This window comes from Ammospiza caudacuta, chromosome 21 (assembly GCF_027887145.1).
Source record: "Ammospiza caudacuta isolate bAmmCau1 chromosome 21, bAmmCau1.pri, whole genome shotgun sequence".
In the NCBI taxonomy this organism is placed as follows: Eukaryota; Metazoa; Chordata; class Aves; order Passeriformes; family Passerellidae; genus Ammospiza; species Ammospiza caudacuta.
Genome location: NC_080613.1, coordinates 2797805 through 2818260, shown reverse-complemented (window position 1 = coordinate 2818260; position 20456 = coordinate 2797805). Strand labels below are relative to the sequence as shown.

At 50.5% G+C, this 20456-nt stretch overlaps 1 protein-coding gene across 1 annotated transcript; it reads left to right on the top strand.

Annotated features, from left to right (window-relative positions):
* The first annotated feature begins 9946 nt into the window (after nucleotides 1-9946).
* Nucleotides 9947-18622, top strand: PPP1R26 (protein phosphatase 1 regulatory subunit 26). The gene is made up of 2 exons (XM_058818258.1): nucleotides 9947-10044; nucleotides 12431-18622. The coding sequence occupies exon 2, from the start codon at nucleotides 12492-12494 to the stop codon at nucleotides 16434-16436; it is 3945 nt and encodes a 1314-aa protein (XP_058674241.1). The 5' UTR covers nucleotides 9947-10044; nucleotides 12431-12491; the 3' UTR covers nucleotides 16437-18622.
* Nucleotides 18623-20456: the final 1834 nt, after the last annotated feature.

The window sequence follows — 20456 nt, the reverse complement described above, 5'->3', positions numbered from 1 at the left end:
CTGGTGAGAGCAGAGCTTTGCCCAAGGCAAGCTGGGTCCCCCCAGGGACGTCCCCAGGTCCCCAAAATGCAGCCACAGGTCCCTGGCAGAACCAGCACTGCCTTCATGCCTTGAGATGCCCAACCCTGAACACAGCCAAAGCCTGGCATGCCCGGGCACTCCCACAGTGCCCCGAGCAATGAGAAGAACCGTCGGATTCAAATCAAATTAATCAAACTGGAATCAAACCTTATGGGATTAGCACGGAAACCCGAGCGCTGCCGGAACAGGGAGCTGCCACCTCCGAGCCCTCCTCGGTTCTCTTTGGAATGTGCTCGTCTCCCAGCTGCAGAAATTGTGCTCAGAAGTGAATAATTATGAAAAGGGACTTTGGAGCCAAAGCAAAAAAAGAAAATAAAAAATAGCTCAGCCCCAGCTCCCAAACCCGCGAAGCCGGAGCCGCGCTCACGCTCCGGCACGCTCGGCTACACGAGGATTTTCATTTCACCCCCCCACCCCTAAACAAACTGTCAGAAATGTACTTAATGAGAAGATCTTCTGTTACAAATGAAGCAGTAATCTGTCAGAAGGGAAAATCTGCTGTAAAGTTAGAGCTCATCCCCTGACTCCGTGCCAGCACCAGCGCAGCGCTGGCGGGCGGCAGGGCCGGAGTGCCACCTACAGCGGCCGGGGGGAACTGAGGCATCCCGGAGCCTGCTGCCCATCTGAGCCTGCTGCCCATCCCGGAGCCTGCTGCCCATCCCGGAGCCTGCTGCCCATCCCGGAGCCTGCTGCCCATCTGAGCCTGCTGCCCATCCCGGAGCCTGCTGCCCATCCCAGAGCCTGCTGCCCATGCCAGTGCCTGCTGCCCATCTGAGCCTGCTGCCCATCCCGGAGCCTGCTGCCCATCTGAGCCTGCTGCCATCCCGGAGCCTGCTGCCATCCCGGAGCCTGCTGCCCATCCCAGAGCCTGCTGCCATCCCAGAGCCTGCTGCCCATCTGAGCCTGCTGCCCATGCCAGTGCCTGCTGCCCATCTGAGCCTGCTGCCCATGCCAGTGCCTGCTGCCCATCTGAGCCTGCTGCCATCCCAGAGCCTGCTGCCCATCTGAGCCTGCTGCCATCCCAGAGCCTGCTGCCCATCTGAGCCTGCTGCCCATCCCGGAGCCTGCTGCCCTCGGCTTTGGGGCTGCTTGCCCAAAAACAGCCTGGCGCTGCAGCTGGGAGAGTGGTGGGAACCGTGGCAGCGATGCAGGGCAGGTCATCAGCAAATAAATCATCTCCTGAACAAAAATAAGAGTTGTTTTTGGAGCTTGTGTTCATGATGGAGACTTCCAGAAACTCGTGTTGTGGGGTGTGGAGGGTCCCTTGTGTGCCTTCTTCATGAGGAAGAGTCAGGGCACAGGGCTCAGGTTCTGCACATGGCAAAACCCACCCTGGCACTGGGAGGAGGGGATGCAGTGAGAGCCACGCTAAGGCAGCTCCCAGAAAGATCTGCAGGAGAACATATGGTGTGTTTTTAAATGCACCCATAACATTTATTTAAAATACAGGCTCTAAAGCTTGCCAGCAAAGCTTAATGGCAGGAAAGCTTTCTTTATGCTGGAATGGCTGCTATTGTTTCACTCAAATCATTAGGCTCGTATTTATTTGGGTTTAGGCTAAACAAGTGGGGAGAGTGTTGCAGGCAGAGCTGCCTAGGATTCCTCTGCCTGCAGGATCCCAAATCCAACCTGGCCTGGTTCAGGGGGCTGCCAAACCTGTGTGTGTATCCAAGGTTCTGTGTGTACCCGAGGCTCTGTGTGTCCCCAAGGTTCTGTGTGTCCCCAAGGTTCTGTGTGTCCCCAAGGTTCTGTGTGTCCCCAAGGTTCTGTGTGCACCCGGTGTTCTATGTGCACCCGAGGTTCTCTGTGTCCCCAAGGTTCTGTGTGTATCCAAGGTTCTGTGTGCACCCGGGGTTCTGTGTGTGTACCCGAGGTTCTGTGTGTCCCCAAGGTTCTGTGTGTGCCCAAGTTCTGTGTGCACCCGAGGTTCTGTGTGTGTCCCCAAGGTTCTGTGTGTCCCCAAGGTCCTGTGTGTACCCGACTTCTGTGTGTCCCCAAGGTTCTGTGTGTGCCCAAGGTCCTGTGTGTCCCCAAGGTTCTGTGTGTCCCCGAGGTTCTGTGTGTCCCCAAGGTTCTGCATGTTCCCGAGCCTGCCCGCTGTCCTGACCAGCCCATCCCTGGCAGCCGCATCGCTCCATCCCGGGGATGAGTCAGGGCATGGCAGGCGGGCGGGGGCTCGAACAGAAGACAGCCGTGGCATTTCGGCTCCTCCGGCCGGCCCGGTGTGATCGGAAGCAGCCGGATTGCCGCAAGGCACGGGGGCACCCCCGGGATCCGTCCCCTCTCCTCCGCCTTCCGCCGCGCTCCGCCAGCATCTCCCGCGGGCACTGCCAGGACGCGCTGTGCCAAGGACAGAAAGGCCAGGAATAGCAGGAGACGGATTTCTCATCCCCCCGGTGCCACGGTGCCCGCGGCTGGCACAGCGCTGCTCTCCGCAGGTAGCTGGCGCACAGCCTCGGGCAGGTGACGCGTGGCGAGCTGTGTCCCTCGCTTTGTCCCCTCCTGCCAAGACGCTGGGAAGGGGCCAGGGGGAGAGCCCAGGGCTGGCTGCACCCCCAGCTCTGCCGCAGGGTCGGGGTTTGGCTGCGCACGGCGGTGCCCAAAGGCAGCGGCACCATCTAGAGGAGAAACGGGCCCCGAGCAGAGCTCACACACCCAGCAGGCACAGAGGCTGCGGGAAAAGGGTAACCGGGGCAGCCTGGTCATGAGTGAGCTGCAAATCCTTCATGGAGGCGCTGTGCGAGTGATTTCAGGGTCTCATGAGTGAGCCCAGACGGCTCCTCTATCCCAGAGAATGGGAACACGGGGAGAGGATTCACAGATCCTGCCTCTGCCTGCTTTACATGCTACTGATCTCTGGTGGCTGCAGGGAACAGGGCAAAGGAGAGGGGAAAAAATAAATTAAAAATCCCCAGCCTGCAGTCAGGCTGACCACACACCCCCAAGCTGGGAATCAACAGCCCTGAAAGCAATTTCATCGCTCAGCTGGACCTGTATTATTGCTCTCCCTCTGAACAGATGTGCCAGTGACACTCATGAATTATCCCAACAGAGATTCGAGGGGGTGAGGAAAACCCCCCCTTTTCCCATCCTGTGTGCCCGCTCCCCGTTCCCCACGGTGCTGAGGCCAAGCCCCTGCCCAGCATCAAAACAAGCGGCAGATTTCTGATCCCTTGTGCTGGGGATGTCTCCAGAGATTTTGAGGAGCAAACCCTCAGGGCCGTACCCACAGGTACCCAAAGGAAAAGGAGGCTGCAGTCCATGCTGGCAATACCCACAGGTACCCAAAGGAAAAGGAGGCTGCAGTCCATGCTGGCAGCACCCACAGGTACCCAAAGGAAAGGAGGCTGCAGTCCATGCTGGCAGCACCCACAGGTACCCAAAGGAAAGGAGGCTGCAGTCCATGCTGGCAGCACCCACCAGTCACGGATGGAGCAGGGAGTGCCCCGTGCCACCCACCACCTCTCCCACCCCCTGCCCTGTGGCAGCTGGATGAGCCCGTGCCTGGATTTGCGAGGCGTGTGAGAGCCTCACCCTCCCCTGCAGCACACGGGGATGGGAGCTCCGTTCCCACTGATTCCACATTTTCTATTCGCGCCGCTCAGGCCCCTGCCGGCTGTGCAAGTCACAAGGGAGCGTTGATCACATCCCAAACACAACCACTAACACGTCTCAGCTCTCAATCTGCCTCGTTTGCTGACACTGTTTTCTCCTCCTCCTCCTCCCACCAGCTCCTCGCAGCCGGTTCCTTCCTCCCAGCACGTAGGGCTCAAGCTGCTCCGGCTCTCCCGTCCCACGCAGGCACTCACAGCCCGAGGTGCTGCCCCCGCACATTCCCGTCCCTTCTCCCGAGCCCCAGCCAAGCAGGGAAGCCTGGCCGAGGGTCAGAGCCAGCCCTCACCCTGCACGGTGTGGGATGCAGCCAGGAGTGGGCAAAATGAAAAGTACCTCAGGTGATGGGAATGGGATTTTTTCCTCTCTCATTCTTCCTGGCCAGTGACAAGGATTTGTGTGTTGTTGAGCCACATTTTAAGTGAAGATTTTTAGCCCCACACTGTCCTCTCAGCATCTCAGTGGCCTGAGGGGTGCTGGAAGGATCAGAGAGGGTTTGGATCATCCTCCAAGCAGCCCAGACTGCTGCCAGGGGATTCAAGATGAGGACGAGGAAACACTTTAAAAGGACCACCAATGCCAGCAGCACAATCCCCATCCAGGAGAAAGCACACCACATTTTTCTTAATGCTTACTAGGACAGGATTTGATGCCCTGCTCTGTCTCCAAAGCTGTTATGGATCTGTTGTACTCAAGGCATTTGCAGGGCCCAGTCAACATTTCTCCATCACTGACAGCTCTGCAGGATGGGGGGCTGAATCTGACACTGCACATAGCCCAAAATCCCCATGGCTGGCCATATGTCATGGCCCTAAAAGACCCAGGAACAGCAGGAGGACACGTGGGGTGCGAGCAGCTGCACCTTGCATGAAGCTGGGGTGCTCCTGCCTGCACCTCTCTGGGCTGGGGCACTGGGAGAGCAGAATGAAGACTGGGGGAAAAGAAATACCTCAAATAACTATCAGCCTGCTCCAACCAGCCTGGAGCTGCTCCTGGAGTTCCCCTCACCCTGCAGAGCAGCAGGAGGCTTTGGCTGTGCACAGGCAATTCACTCTGTGCTGCTTTGCTGAGAAGAACCCAAGCCAAAGCATTGCACAGAGTCCCAGCCCAGCGTGGTTTTCCAGCCTGATGAAAATTCAAAACAGCGGTGATCTCTGGCTTGATCCAAAACTTATTTAAGGAAGTGTTTTAAGCACTGAACCAAACAGGAGCTGTTTGCAAATCCTTGATCAAAGCCGCTTGTGCAAAGAGCACTTGGCAACTGCAGAGGCATCTCTGGATGAGGCTGTGCACCCTGGCCCTGGTGGGACTGGGCAGGCAGCATCCCGTGGTGGCTCCCTGGGCTCAGCCTGCTCCTCAGGGACCTCGGGGACAACTCATTTCCATCGTGCTGCACTCCAGACAGAGAGCCTGAACCCCTGCCAGCTGCCCTGTTGTGAATTCACCGCAGAGAGGTTTCACTTGTTTGCAGCCAAGAGAGTCCAGGGATGCTAAAAATGGATCACTCCTTGAAGGTGATCTGAAAAGCTGAAGATGCCTCTTTAAAAAAGGCAGTTTAGAGCTAATGGGGGCTGGGACAGTGCTCAGGGTGGCCCTGCTGGGAATCAGGAGTTGCTCCACAGAAGGAATCCAGCAGCCTTTGCCTCAGAGGGGGCTGCAGGGATGCTCCTGGGCGAGCAGCAGGTCAGGAAAAGCACTCTGTAAATGCAGGACCCGGTAATTGCCGGTGGACAAGTCCATGGCTGTGCTGGGATTCCTCAGCAGACAGTCAGAGAAGCAGTAATGAGGGCAGCTGGAGCATGTTGTGTTTTCTTTCCCTCCCCCTGCCCCATTAAAGCTCTCAGCAACTGCAGCACAAAGTCAAAGCAGTTTCCTTTTGAAATATAAAGTGAGAGCAGCATCTCTGGCTTTTCTTCATGTAGCAGGGCAGGTATCTATCCCAAGGTACATCTTTGATCCTGCCCTTTAAATAAACCATTTTAAGGCTCACAGACCCCTTTTCATCACCAGCCACCTCGGCTCATGGCACCAAATGCCCATGTTTATATCCTGCCTCGTGGCTGGAATCAAAGTGTTGCTGTGGGAAACTGCACAGAGTTCATTAAAAAGTTTGTAAAAAAGCCTGGCTTTCTGTCCCTGAATGAATCCCCACGTGTTCAGGCGTGCTCCCAAGCCCTGAGGTGCAGGAAATATCCAAGGGCTTGGTGCCAGCATCAGCACTCAGTTCCAAGTGCTCATCCCAAAAGGAAGATGGGCAAGGTGGGCAGAGGTTGGTCCTGCTGTGACAACACCTCAGTGACCCCACAGAGACCAGAGCAGCGTGAGGAGCTGCTGCAACAAGAAGAGCTGACCTCGGGAATGCAGTGAGAGGTGGCCTAAAACACAAACGTGCTGCAAAACCCGGTGGGTTTGGGGCAGGAGCTGCTGCCTGTGGATGCTCATTCTGCAGCCCAGTGATGAGCAGTGGCTCTGGAGGGATCCCAGCTGTTAAAACCTGGGACAAAACCAGCACAGAGTCCCCGTTTGGTGTCCCAGTGAGCACCACAGCACCCAGTTTGCCCTTTTTGGGTAGGACCCACAGGTAAAAGAGCATCCCAGAAAAGCCACACCAGCTCTGGCTTCTCATATTCTCGTGTTCTCCTCGAAATCCCGGGAACTGGAGACAGAGCCGATAAGAGTCTGACACCTAATGGGCACAAGCAGAACTGTGACAAGCACAGGAGGCAGCTGGAAGCGTCCTTGAGGGAATACTGACAGCATTGCCCACAGCAAAGCCCGCGGAGATGGACAGAAAGGAGGCATTTGTGTAAAGAAAACTCTTAAAAGCCCACACGGCCCGTGCCCAGGATTGTAAACATGAAATATTTATCATTTAACCTAGATAGGAGTGAGTCATACAAAACCCATTAAAAGGTTCCAGGTACAGAATACGAGAGAGGGGATGTAATTTCCTTTGATATTTTAGAGGTCTCTGCCACATGGTAGCAAGAAAAGGTCAGGGTTACAGTTAAAACTCCTGGCACTAAATTGTGTTTTCCACTTTGTGTTCTTGTGCCAGATACACTCGGAATCAACAAGGAAAAGGGACATCTCTCCATGTCTCCCAAGGGACATCTCCCAAAGCAATGAGCTGTGCCCCACAGAGACCTTCAGCTGCACTTGGTGTAATGGTCAGTGATGAAAGGGAAGCATACCAGGTTTGACTCAAAAATGTTAAATGCATTCTGTAACCTGCCTCTGTGCTATAATTACACTTTAATTTCCTTCATGGAGTTGGTTGATTTCTTTCCTTAAAAAATTCTGTCAACCAAAGGTGATTTACAGCAACGATGTGTTCCAAGGCAAGACAAAGCACAGCTTCCAGGACTGGGCTCCACCAAAAACTGCCCTTGAACCTCCTCCTGCCTCAGGTGCTGCTTCCCTGGGCAGCATCCAGCCCTGCTGAAAGGCAGCTCAGACTATCTCTGTTCCATTCAGAGGGTAAATAGAAATGTTCGATACCCAGCGCTGCTTCCTGGCAGCTTTCACAGGCATCTCTCTTCCCTTTTTTTTTTTTTTTTTCTTTCCTAAATTAGATCTTTCTATTATAACTTCAAGGCCTCATGAGTCTCCTTGGCATTTATTAAATAACAACTAAAGTCTTCAATTTGCCATGTTACTACATGATCCAGTTGTTCTCTATCTAATAAATCATCTGAGATCAGACTGAAGGAGCTGAACAGGGCAGGGAGATGTTGGAGCAGGGCCAGCACTGAGTGTCCTGAAGTTCAGTGCAGCCATGTGAGAAATGGACCTTAAACACTGAGGGTGAGCGAAAATCAGATTGGGTTCCATTCACCTCCTTTCTCTGCTGCTTTTCCCCCCAAAAACTCAATGTTCACAGCAGGATTGTGCTGTTATAAATCAGTTTTGCCCCAAAACCCAAAGAGGTGCTTGAGGAATGCAAAACTGTCCCCAAGAGGGGAAAGGTTTTATGGAATCTGAAGTTATCAATTTCCCTCCTGTCCCAGACATGGATGTGCCCTCAGCCAGCATCACTTGTGACCCATATTCCCAAAAAACAGCACCACAGCAGACGTGGCTGGTGTTTTAACATAGCTCCATGTAGGAATATTAATTGGCCCTGAAGCCACAGGTTACCCAACAACAAAATCTGCCCAGTGAGTCCTTTTACTCCTGCTAATGTGGTTTTAATCTTGTCCTTTCTCTTGCTGGGGAAAAAAAATAACACAAGCCATTGCCTGAGCTCTGATTCCAGGCTCTGAGGTATCCAGAGGCACCTGTAATGAGCACCTACCCCTGCAAACAGGAGCAGCACATCCGGAGGTCAGGGGAGATGTTTCATTTTGGAAATGTGAACGTTCCCCTGCCATTCCAGCCATTCTAACGAGGGGTCCAATTAGTGCTCCTGACTTTGACATCCGTCCACTGCCCTCATTTCTGCCAAGATCAGGGATCAGGAAGGCAAATCACCCCTAATGGCACCTCTGCTCTTCTTTCAAGTCAAAGTGGCACACAGAGCCACAAATGCCACCTCGGCTGGGGACAGCAGAGCTCTCCAGCAGCAGCAGCAGCCTCCCCCCTCCCAAGCAACTGCATGTGCACAAAAACATTTATCAGGCTTCTGGCCGCAGCTTTGACTTTAATTTTATTTTAAAAGTGCATTCACATGTAAATTGACTTGGCCCGGGAGGATACATGAATACAAGAGCCCTTTCTTCCCTCTGCCGCGGCATTAGGGAGGAATATGGTGAGCGAAGCAAAGTTTCCTCACCTCCAGGCTGCAATTCTGCAGTGAAGGAAAAGCAAGTCCATTGTTTCCTCCTGCACACAGATGCTGGCTGTGCTGTTTTCAGCAGTCTCGTTCAAGCGAGCCAGATCAGAACATAAAAGCATGTTACATATCCCAGGGACAAGAACACACAGGCAAATGTCTTATCGGCTCTGTTTTATCTGTTGTAAGAGCAAGAGATAAATTAATACAAGTTTGTAACTGTGTCTGATGGTTTGAAACATGGTCCTGCCCCACATTCCCAGAGTCAGACCTGGTTTGGTAGTAGAGGATTTCTTTGGGTGAGGAAAAAAATTAAAATGTGAAGCTGGAGTTGAGGAAAGGGCACAGAAATACATGTGCTCCCCAAAACAGGAATCTCCGGGATAAAAGTGGTGGAAATCTGTTCCTCACCATATCTTGCCATAGAGTGAGCACAAAAAGAGTGCAACATTCTCAGTCACCCCATTTCCAGGTTGAGACCCCCTCTTACCTGTTGTTCCCCACTCTCAGCCACCCCATTTCCAGCCTGGGACCCTCCTTAGCTGCTGTTCCCCACTTTCCATCACCCATCCTGAGCTTTTGATGACACCCAGCCAAAAGATGCTGATTTCCACTGCAGCATCACAGGTGTTCCAGCCCCACGGGGAAACAAAACACACTGACAAAGTGAAAACAGGCATCACTTTGGGTTGAGGCACCAGGGTTTTGTTTGCCAGAGATGAGGAATGGAAATGCTTGCGCAGATTTATAGACTGAGAGGCGTGACTCACTCTGTGTGTTTTAGGAATGAGCAGGTTGAAGCGGGTGTCCCGAAAGGAAGCATCTCACTGCTCTGGAAGGACAGGGATGATGGCACAGGGTTGGCACTGTATCCTCGGGGAAAACCCGCTTGCCAACAAAACAGGGATGAATTCGAGCGCTAAAACTTTGCTGTTTCGCTGTGTGAAACCTCCAACAACCCAACCGCTCCAGGAGCCCCAGCACTGACCGCTTCAGAGGCCTTGGCTCCCTGCACCTCACTTCTCATTCTGCACCCCAAACTTTGCACCTGGGACAGCCAAGTGTTGCATCCTGCCCATATTTTGAGTTTCCCCCACTCTGGCACCCCGAAGGCAGCGGATGGATCATCCCCTGCTCTGCGCATAGCTCTGAGACGAGACCCGAGCACAATCTCGTTCTTTCCGCCGCTGTTTTGCCGGTCCGCGCCGGGACCGCGGTCTGGAGCCCGGCCCTGGCCGCGGGGCTGCTGCAGGAAGCCGCGGTGCCCCTTCCCCCGGCGGCCCTTCCGTTACGATCGTTACCGGGCTCCCTTCGCCCTGCCTCCCTCCCTCCGCTCCGCGCCGGCTCTCGGGGCCAGCGGCCGCCGCCGCCTTTGTGCCCCGGCCCGGTGCGGTCCCTCCCCGCCTCCCCGCCGGAGCCCTGCGGCGCATGCCTCCCGCTCCCCGGGGGCAGGGAAGGAAGCGCCGCCCGCCCCTGCACCAGCGCGGCGGGCAGCGGCGGAGCGGAGCCCGGCGGAGCCGACAGCCCGGCCCGGCCGCCGCCGACCCCCGTCGCCCCTGTCGGCCTCCTCTCGGCAGGTGAGCGGCGGGCGGGGGGGCGCGGCCGGGCCCCGCCGCGCCGGCGGCCGAGGGAGGCCCGGGCCCGGGTCCGGGGCGGCGGAAGGCGGGAAGGGGGAGCCATGGCGGCGCGGGCAGGGCCCGGCCGGCCGCGGGCAGTGGGCGCGGCGCCCCGCGGGGGTCCCGCGGGCGGCGGCTGCGAGCGGCCCCCGAGGGTGGGGGGCCCGTCAGAGCCCGTTCGGGGTGCTCTCCGAGCTGGGGGTACCCCCGTGTCCCTTCATGGAGCCTCTGTGGGTGCCCCCCGGGTTGGTGTCGCTTCATGTCCCCTCATGGAGCCACTATGGGAGCCCCCCTGGGTTAATGTCGCTTCACGTCCTCTCGTGGAGGCACTGTGGGTGCCCCCCGGGCTGGTGTCGCTCCATGTCCCCTCAGTGAGCCTCTCTGGGTGCCCCCCGGGTTGGTGTCCCCTCACACACCCGCTGAGTTAGTGTCCCCCCATGCAGCCCCTGTGGGTGTCCCTTCATTTTCTCTCAGAGTTACACAGGGTACCCCCCTCCTTCTATGTGTGTGTCCCCTCATTTCCCCTCAGATCCTGTCTGGGTGGGTGTCCCTTCATGTCCCCTCACACCCTCAGTGTGTGTCCCCTCATGTCCCCTCACACCCTCAGTGTGTGTCCCCTCATGTCCCCTCACACCCTCAGTGTGTGTCCCCTCACACCCTCTGTGAATATCCCCTGGGTGTGTGTCCCCTCATGTCCCCCCTCAGGCAGCACCCAGGTGTCCCCTCACGATCTCCTTGGGTGACCTGGGTGGGTGCTGGGACACAAAAATTCACCCCAATCTTGTGTAATTCATGCAGGACCCCCAGTTCAAGTGTGGGGTAGTGAAGGCACCTGCCCCTTCCCTGAAAACTGTGGAAATAGGTTAATAGGAAAAACGTTGGGTTTTATTTTTTAATGAAGCTGGGAGCTAAAGTGTGTTAATTATGTTGCTTCAAGGTAATGAGGTATCCTAATTTCTGTCTTTTTGATCCTTAGCTGCTTATTACAAGGAAAAATGTTTTTAATTTATATTTGCCCAAGCAAAGATGAAGAATTGTCTTCCTTGGTTGTCTGTTACCTTACTCTCAGTAAATAAATACAAGTTTTAAAGAGTTTAGAGTCATTAATCCTTTAAAATATTTAATACCACTGATTAATTTGAAACCAGAACTAGAGAATAATTGACAAGTGCAAGGTCAGGGAGGTTTCAGAGGGAAAATTGTGTCCCTGTACGTTGGCAGAGTCCAGTGCCACTGCAGTTGGGACTCACTGCGTTTGTGTGGAGCCATCCAACTGCAGTAGTTTTTGGGAATTATTGTCATCCCTCAATCCTACCAAATGATGCTGCAGGTGAAGCCTTCAACCCTCATGGGACCATGTGGAGGTGGTGAACTCTGTGGGGTGTTAACTGGAATTTTGTGGGTGGCTTTTTCCATTCTTCCACAAACCGAAGCTCGTTCTGTCTGCAGTTTCAACTGGAACACAAAGAATAGCTCCTAATCTTCATCCTGCTTTTGTGCACTCCCCAAGATCTGTGTTTGCCAAGAGCTTTTATCCTGCAGTGAGGCCGGATGACTGATGTCTCGGGGTTATTGCTGTAGAGTGTGTTTCAGGAAGAAATAAGTTCCCTTTCCTTCTCTCTCAGCTGCCCCAAGTCCCTCAGCTGTGTGTGTTTAATGCCAAGTCAGATCCAGTAAAAGCTGTTTTGGAATATTGTGTGATCCTCTGCTCTCTGAGGAGGAGTTGGTTTGTGTCCCACCATCCTGGATGATGGTCCAGGTTTCTCCACATCCACCCATCCTGCACCATGTGGACACAGCCAGTGCTGCTTTCCTATGAAAGCTGGAAAGCTGAGCTGCGTGATCCTGAAAAAGGGCAGTTATGCCAAAGGAAACAACGAGCAGAGTATTTTGCTGAGTTCTCCACTCCCACTATGAAAGAATTCCTCAAAATTGGTTTTCCTCTCCTGCCACAAAGTTTTCTGCAAAAGTATTCAGTGCGAAGGGGATTGCACACACCAGTGCACTGAATACCATCACAGTGGGTCTTGGTGGGTCTGGGCAGTGCAGCATTATTTGGGAGCACATTATTTAGAAGCACAGGAAGAGTTTCAGAAGTGAATTACCTGAATTTGGTTATGATTTTGCCAGAAAATACTTCAAACCATAAATGATGAGCTCTGCCTTATCCCCAGGGGCAGTAGTGACTGATTTACCCGTTCAAGTGATGTTGAGGAGTAATTCCTGTGATTATCTGGCACAGTAGTTCTGAGTGTTAATAATTTACAGTTTATGTTACCAGGATTATTACTTGGAATTTCTGGAAGGAACACACTTAATAAATAATTTCCTTTTTTAATTGTTTTAGGATGGAGGAGAGACCGGTCTGAAAATCTGTTCCACGGTGGACTTTGCTGTGGTCTGCTAGAATGTTCCTTATGGATGCTCCTCCTCTGGTAGCTCTTCAGACAAAATGGGAGTCCTTTGGGCCAGCAAGGAATTGTAGATACCCCGTGTGCTTCCCTGAGTCCGACAGCAACGTCACCAGAACCTCCGTGAGCGCCAAAGTTCAGATGATCATAAACAACCTGCAAAGCCAAGAGCCTGCCCTGGGTATGAACAATGAGTGTGGCTGTGTTGTGCAGAAGAAACAGAAGGGAGAAAAAGGCAGCAGTGCCAGAGTCACATCCAGCACCACGCTGCTGCAGAAGCATCCTCAGTACACCCAGTGTGGGTGCCCCGAGGATTCTGATGGCAGCGAAGTGGAAGGGAATGTAGAGTTCGAGACTCTGCTGCTCGATTCTGACAGCGACGATTCTGTGGACCGAGGTATAGAGGAAGCCATCCAGGAGTACTTGAAAACAAAAAGCAAAAGTGCCCAGTCGTTGCCAAGGAATGCAGAGCGTTCTGGGAATGTGGGCAGAGACAAAAGGTTTAAGAGGGAGTTCTCCCAGAACAAAGTGGCTAGTAACCTCCTCCCCGTGAAATTTAATGCAGAGATGCTCTCTGAAGAGTACCTGTCTGACCACCTGGGAATTGGGAAAAGAATCCAGCCTGCTTCCCCTCAGAGCATCAGCAGCGATGACTCCTTTGAACAGAGCATACAAGCTGAAATAGTGCAGTTCTTGAATGAGAAGAAGCAGCAAGAAATTAGTAAATGTGTTACCGAGGAGGATAAAAAAGATTCCCGTGTGAGATCTGTCCTGAAATGCAACAAAGAAGCAACAAACAGAACAAACTGTGGTGCTATAAAGCAAGGTTGTAATGCACTTCTCCTGAGACACCATCCCAAGCTGCAGAAATCCAGTGCCCAGTCCAAGTGTTTGCAGTCCAAAATCCAAGCAGAGCCCAGTGATTTCAGCCAGGTGAACCAAGCTTATCTAGAAATGGGCACTGCCAGCCAGCCCTGGCTCGTGGAGGAGGATGAGGGAAGTGCAGCTCATTACTGGGAGCCAAGGGAAGCACTCATCCAGGAGAGCATGCACACATCTGACTCGAGCAGTGATGATGGCATTGAAGAAGCCATCCAGCTTTACCAGCTGGAGAAAATCAGGAAAGAGGCAGGTCATGCAGCAAACTGTGTCCCTTTGCAGAGGGAACCATTTGATCCAAAGGGTATGGCAGACATTTCTGCCAGCCTGACAATTAGCTCCACAAAAAGTGCCTCACCAGAAATCCATAAAAACCCTACAAGCAACAAGAGAAAAGAAGTTAATTCCAAGTCAACAGGATTAGAAAGCACCAGCAATGACTTTAATAAGCTGTTTAAACCACTGAAAAAAGCCAGACATTTTGCACTTCCAGAAAACAAGATTACTGCTTGTGAGCTCACATTGCAGGCCTCTTGCAGAGCAGACACATCTGCAGAACTCATGTGTGCAGAAGCTATCCTGGATATTTCCAAAACAATCATGCCATCCCAAATGGGAAGTGACAACAAATCCCTTACTGCAGACTCTTTCTTTTCTCCCCAGCTTCTCTCCTCCTCCCGTTGTGAAAGTGACAGCAGCCTTGTGGACAGTGATGACAGCATAGAGCAAGAAATCAGGGCTTTTTTGGCTCTGAAAGCACAGTCAGAGAACCTTGGAACAAAACCTCCCAGCCTGTCACGCTCCATGCAGATGCCTTTGCCTTCTGATCCAAACAGCCTCACCGGGACTCTTGAGCCTGCTCTGCCCAAAACACTGAAATTATCCCTGAGTCGGAAAAGGAGACTTAAAAGGGAAGGCAGAACAGCAAAACAAGGGGGGTCAAAAGTACCTGAGCAGCTGGAGACAGGACTTTTCCAGCCAGGTCACCATTCCAAATTCCCAGTGCTCCAGGAGGAGCCAGCCCTGAGCAGCCCCACAGAACTCCGGGATGCTCAGAGCAATAAAGACCCGAGGCAGCAGCAGCTGATGTCTCCCAAATTGTCTGGCTCTGATGGCAGTAGATGTGTGCCCTTGGACTCTGTAAATCCTTTTCTGCAGGTTCAGAGTAGCACAAAAAAACCTGTCAAAAACCCCATCCAAACCCCAGAGAGGGAGGGGTCAGGTGATGAGAGCAGCTCTCTGGACAGTGATGAGGACCTGGATAGTGCCATCAAGGACCTGTTACAGTCTAAAAGGAAGTTAAAGAAGAAATCCAAGGACCAGAAAGCTCAGTGCAAGAAGAAAGTCAGATTCAGTGAGACAGAAACTCAGCTGCTGGATGAGTTCAGTGGCCTCCAACAAAACGAGTGGAAATGTAAAAATCCCTCACTGCTAAAAAGCTGCCTCTCAAAACCTAGGAAAGCTGTGAGGGAGAATGCAGTCAGGAACCCTCCAGACAACATGAAACTTCCCAATGACAAGCCAGAAACCATGAAAAACTTGGAGTCTAACTTACAGCTTAAAAAAGGCAATAAACCTAAACCAGTTTCAAACCAGCGGGGGGCTAAAAATAGGAAATGTGCTTTCCCAGCTGTGTCAGATGCCAGTGACAGCAGCTCAGTGGACAGTGATGACAGCATTGAGCAGGAAATCAGGAGGTTTTTGGCAGAAAAGGCTAAAGACTCTGCAAGCAATTCAGAGATGCAAAAAGGTGATGCAAGTCTGGACCTACTTAGAGCAACCAAACAAACTGGTAATAAAGGAAAAGCAAAGCAGCAGCCGGTGGAAAACGAGATTGACCTGGTGCTGGGTCAGAGTAGAAAGACTGAGGCAGCTCAGCAAACTGAGGAGGTGAAGAACTCTCAGAGAGCAGAAGGGAAAAGTGCAATGTTAGCTGGCAGTGGAAAATGTGCTTCCTCTGCAGAGAATGTTCCTACTACTGGTCAGTCAAAAGCTAAGCAAGGACTGGGGGGGGTCAGAGGTGGTGCTGCTGAGGAGTTACCTGGGAGTGCAACAGGTAAAAGGAATGTCCATAACACAGAGCCCCCAAAACCCAGCAGAAATGAAGGGTGTAAAGTGAGAAAAGTCATGAATGCAAAGCCCAGATCTAAGAGGAAGAATACCTTCCAACTGAAAATCTCAAGTAAATTTATTGCAGGTCTGAAATATGCCCGGGACAGGAAGAAATCGATGCTTTTGAACAAAAAGCAGAAAGCAGAGCGTTTGCTCAGCCAGAGCAGTGCCTTGGGAATGGAGACAGCTTCCCAGGACACAGATGTACTTAACCCCTTGCCAAAAGGGGAAATTACACCAGCAATAAAAGAACCCAGTTCTTCTCAGAAACTCATTGTGGGAGGGGCGAGTCCCCATGTGGCAGAAAGCTGTGCAGGAGCTGGGTGTGTCCAGGAGGCAGCTGAGGGTTGCAGGAAGGCTGATGCTCCAGGGGATCAGTCCCAGTGCAGCCTTCCCTCACAGGAATGGAGTGTGGCTGCAGGAAAAGCTGATAAGGTTGGCAGAGGAACCTCCAGAGCTGAGAACACCCAGATGTGGATCAAGGAGGGAGATATCCACCAAGGCAGCTGGGCTGACCCCACTGCAGATCCCCCACACCCTGAGTGCAGTGTGGGAAAAGCAGATAAAGCCAGCAGAGAGCCAGCTCAGCACAGTGCTCAGGTGGACAGTAAGGGAGGGAATAACCAGCTGGACAAGAGGCCAGATCCAAGTTTAGCTTGCCCAAGGCATGAATTCCATGTGACAGCAGCAGCAGTGCATGATAGTGGAGGAGCACGTGCAGATAACAGTGTGCAGATGTGCATTAAGGAAGAAAAAGCTGACAGGCAGGGAGAAATTCAGGTATCCAGCTCCAAAATGGAAGGAAAAATACCTGTCCTGCAGAACAGGGAAGCTGCTAGTGAAGTACACCAAGGACAGGAATTTTTAACCAAAACCTGTGCAAAATTTACTGACCTACCTGCAGGGGATTGCCCAGGTTCCCTCCTGGGAAAAAAGGTTTCAAATATGTAAGTACTTTTTTTTTTTTTACACTAGCAGTCTTTTTATAAAATAACTGTGATTGTAATTACCTTGATAAAGCTTGAGAGACGAAAGGAGAGGCAGTGGGAGATGCTGATACCTGTATATCATAAACACACTAATGTGAAAATAATTCTATTTAACAGGGATATCACGGATAGGCATTCGTAGCTTTTGTAGAATTTTGTAAATTATTTAAAGTGCTCTAAGGAAATATTTTTTATAATGATTTTTAGGGCTTGCATTCCTACAGGATGCTGTAGTTACTGTAGATAAGATATTGGCTAATCACACTTTAAATTATGAGGCCTCTAATTGTCTCTCAAAGGGAAACCTGTTTGCGCACAGAATTTATTTGGGAGCCTGTTCAGAGATCCTAGGGAAGCACAGCCTTGGATAGCTATGCAGATGTGACACTGGCCACATCCCAGCTGCCTCGGGACAATCCTGTGGGGTGGGGTTTGCTGGAGCTCAGTTTTCCCACCCTGAGGACTGTGGGATGAGGTCCCTGAGCAGAACTGGGGGTGTGGAGATCCAGCCTGGAAGACACAAATGCAAATTCAGGTAAATCAAGTGGATGGCTCTGTCTGCACCTCCTGTGCAAAGAGATCTCAGCAGCTGCTCAAAGTCCTTTTACACACCCAGAACCTCCTGCTAGCAATGATTCCAAGCACAATTGCAGTCCAAGACAAGTGAAGGAGTGTGTCTGTTCAGACAACATGATTTCCCTGGATTTCCCTGGATTTCTGTACTGTTGGGCCTGCAGGGCTCAAACAATTCCTGTTATTCTCTACTCTCTCCTTTTGATGCCCTGCAGTTACCCAGAGATGTCTTTTGGTTTCCTGAATGAACTTTCTGGAACTGAGTGCCCTTAACTTTCCTTTTTCAGAAGTGGTTTTTAAAATGTTACATTTCTGTGAACTTTTCACTGACAATTTTGGTGCAATAAAGCAAAGCTGGGTTTGCTGTAGGAAGTCACAACACAAACGGATTTTTTCAGCCACGTATATTTTCAGCACTGTTCTTTCTTCAGGCTCTTTCTCTGCCTCCGTTTCCAGCAGCCAGAATAAAGCAATTTTTCACTACTATCTTTTTATTTGTACTGACTTTCAACGGGATTGAAGTAGCACATTCACATCACACACACAAAAAAGTGCCCCCACACTGGTTTCGCTGCAAATTCAAAAGGTGTAAATTGGAGCTGTTGGCTCTTTCATTTTCATTTTTGTGTTGTGAAGTCCTTGGAAGAGTTTGTTCTCACATCTTGTCCCTGTGAATTGATCTGATATTCTCTTTGTCTGCTCTTCTGCAGAACTTCTCAGCCAAACCACCACTTGGCATCACTTTGTTTCTCAGTCACTTGAGGAGTCTTCCTCCAGGCTGGCCTTAAACTTGCAAAACGGAGCAAAAGCAGCCAGGACTGGATCCAGAGTCCCGTGGTGTCCCTGGTGTGATGCAGAATGTGGGCAAAATACGGTGTAGCATAGAGTAGTGACTGTGGCATGTAGAGAAATAAACATCTTGGTGTGTTCATGCTGTCGTGCAGCTGCGTTTGAAACATGTTCCTAGTGCTCACTTGGCATTTCTGACTGTCCAGCCACCTTTCTGTAGCCCTGGGGTTGGTTGGCCGGGTTGTTTAAAGGTCAGTGTGTTAATTCATCTCCATTTTGTGGTAGGATACCTTGGACAAGTGTTTTTTTCCTTAGCTCAGTGCCTGCACTCCCTCTTCACAGGTTTATCTTTTGCTCTGCCTTGATTCCGTTGCAGGATTTGAGCCTTTTGTTTGGAATAGGTCAATAGGCTGGTATTTTAAACTAGAAGTTTTCCAAGTACCTTGCTTTAAAAGGATTAAACTGTATACTTAATTTTCCTAGAGATGTTGGAAGCACTCTGTACTGTTTGTATAAAAAGCTGAATGTTTCTTCTCAAAAGTTTTCAGTAAATCCACATTAAGACTTCAAAGGTGTCTCGTGCCCCTGTTGCTGTGTCTGTGTCCTCAGTACCACTCGTGACCTGATCCACTCCCAGTTAAAATGCAATTCCAGTTACCTTGTGCTTTAAATAAAACCTGATTTCAAACAGCACTTTTTTATTTTAATTGATGAACTTGATTTGTATATAGGAACTGGTGTACATTGCTGAGTTTCTAATGTTTAATAAATGGGGTTCTGCCCATGGACCGTGCATCTGGAGTGTTCCTATGGTTTGTGTCATCATCTTGAGTGAGTAATAATTTCTATGTTCCCTCTTCTTCCCTCCTCACTGAGGATGTCATTAATTCTTTGTAACAAAAACTGAAGGAGGAGAATTTATAAAATACAAAGGGTTGGCTTTTGGGAGGTGAGAATGGTGCTTGTGGTAGCAGAACCCCAAGAGATTTTTTTCCTGGTGTTTGATCAAGAAGTGGAATCTTTGCTTGTGTAATTGGGTGTGTGTCAAGGAGCATCTCTGGAATTGAACAGCCAAGCTCCAGTGGCAGTGTCTTCATCCTGGCCCAGTTCTCATCACTTGTTCAGAAAAGAGAAGTCTGGTGGTTTGCAGCAATAGGAAATCCCTCTTACACATCACTAAAGGCTGAGCAATAAAAAATATTATTTTGAGTGGCAATAAATTCCCACACGTGGTACCAAGGCTGCAGCACGAGTCTCTCAAGGCTGAATCTTCATACCAGCAGTTCCAAAAGCAATTTTATTTCCTGTTCATGGTGCCCATGAGAGCCCCAGGGAGGGCACAGAGTGGGCACAGCCTGCACAGCCCTGCTACTCCATTGCCAGCCCTGGGGAGTGTCCAGAAACTCCTTTTCCTATTTCTCCCACCCTCCTGAGACACCAATTAATTATAATTACTGCAGTAGATACAGGGAGCCATAAACCCAGCTCTTCCAAAGCTTATTAAGTTACCTTTTTTTTAATGAGTGCAGGTTCATATTTTTAAAAAAAGCACAATGCTCATTTTTCTTTCCAGTCAGAGCCCAAAACTTGTTAATTTAGATATTAATGCTTAAACCACTTGGTGTTTTTGATTATGGCTCTGGTGAGTTACAGATCCTGGCTGCAGTACCACAGCTGGCAGGTAAATCTGAACAGAGGTTTATTGCTTCATTTTTTACCCCAGTGACTGGTTTTGGGTGCTTTGGGAACAATCTTCAAGGATCCTCAAGGGACAGCAAGGACTCCCTTAATTTTTTTATTCCCAGTTCTTTGCTGCTGTTTTAGGAACACGTGTTTTGACATGTAGCTGCTCTTTATACAAGGCAGGAACATCCCTGCCCCCGTTTCTTTTATTAATGTAGCTTTTCAATTTTTCATCCCTTCAGTTGGTGATAGTTCAGCCTCACTTAATTTCATCTGCAAATGTGAAAATCTTCCTTTCAAAAGACAGAGTAGAAAGAGATTGTCTGAGGTAGATCCTGTGTGGTAAAATGAGTCATTTTTTGGAGGGTATTTTGAATTTGTACAGGTATTTCTTTTTTTAAAAGTGCATTTGGTTTAACCTCTGAACACTTAGATACACTGCACGCCACTCTTCAAAGGATCTGGTTCCAAGAATAAAATTAAATTAAAATTGAGGCAAGAAAGAAGAGGTGGGTGTTTTCAGATGGAGTGGGAAAATATGTGACAGAATCCACTCTGTTAATATTTTTATGAGGCAGCCTTATCCCTAAATTATGCCACCTGCAGAAAAATCAGTGGATAAAAATACACGTAACATTGTCACAACTATTTCTATTGATGCAGCACTTTGTTATTTTCTCATTTCAGGAGAAGAAAGGGAAGTTCTAAAGAAGCTCCAGGTATTGTCTAGAGTCTGATACGAGGATCACAGCAAATGGAAGAGGGTTGCTTATTTATTTTCAGATGTTAAATCTTTGAAATGTTAACTTTTCAGGCCCATTTCTGCTCAGTTTATTTACCTGTTCCAATTTATTATTTTTGGTGTGTTTGCAGCTGGAGGATTTACCCAGCTCTTACCACATGTCACAAACAGGGAATGGTTCTGACATGTGAAGAG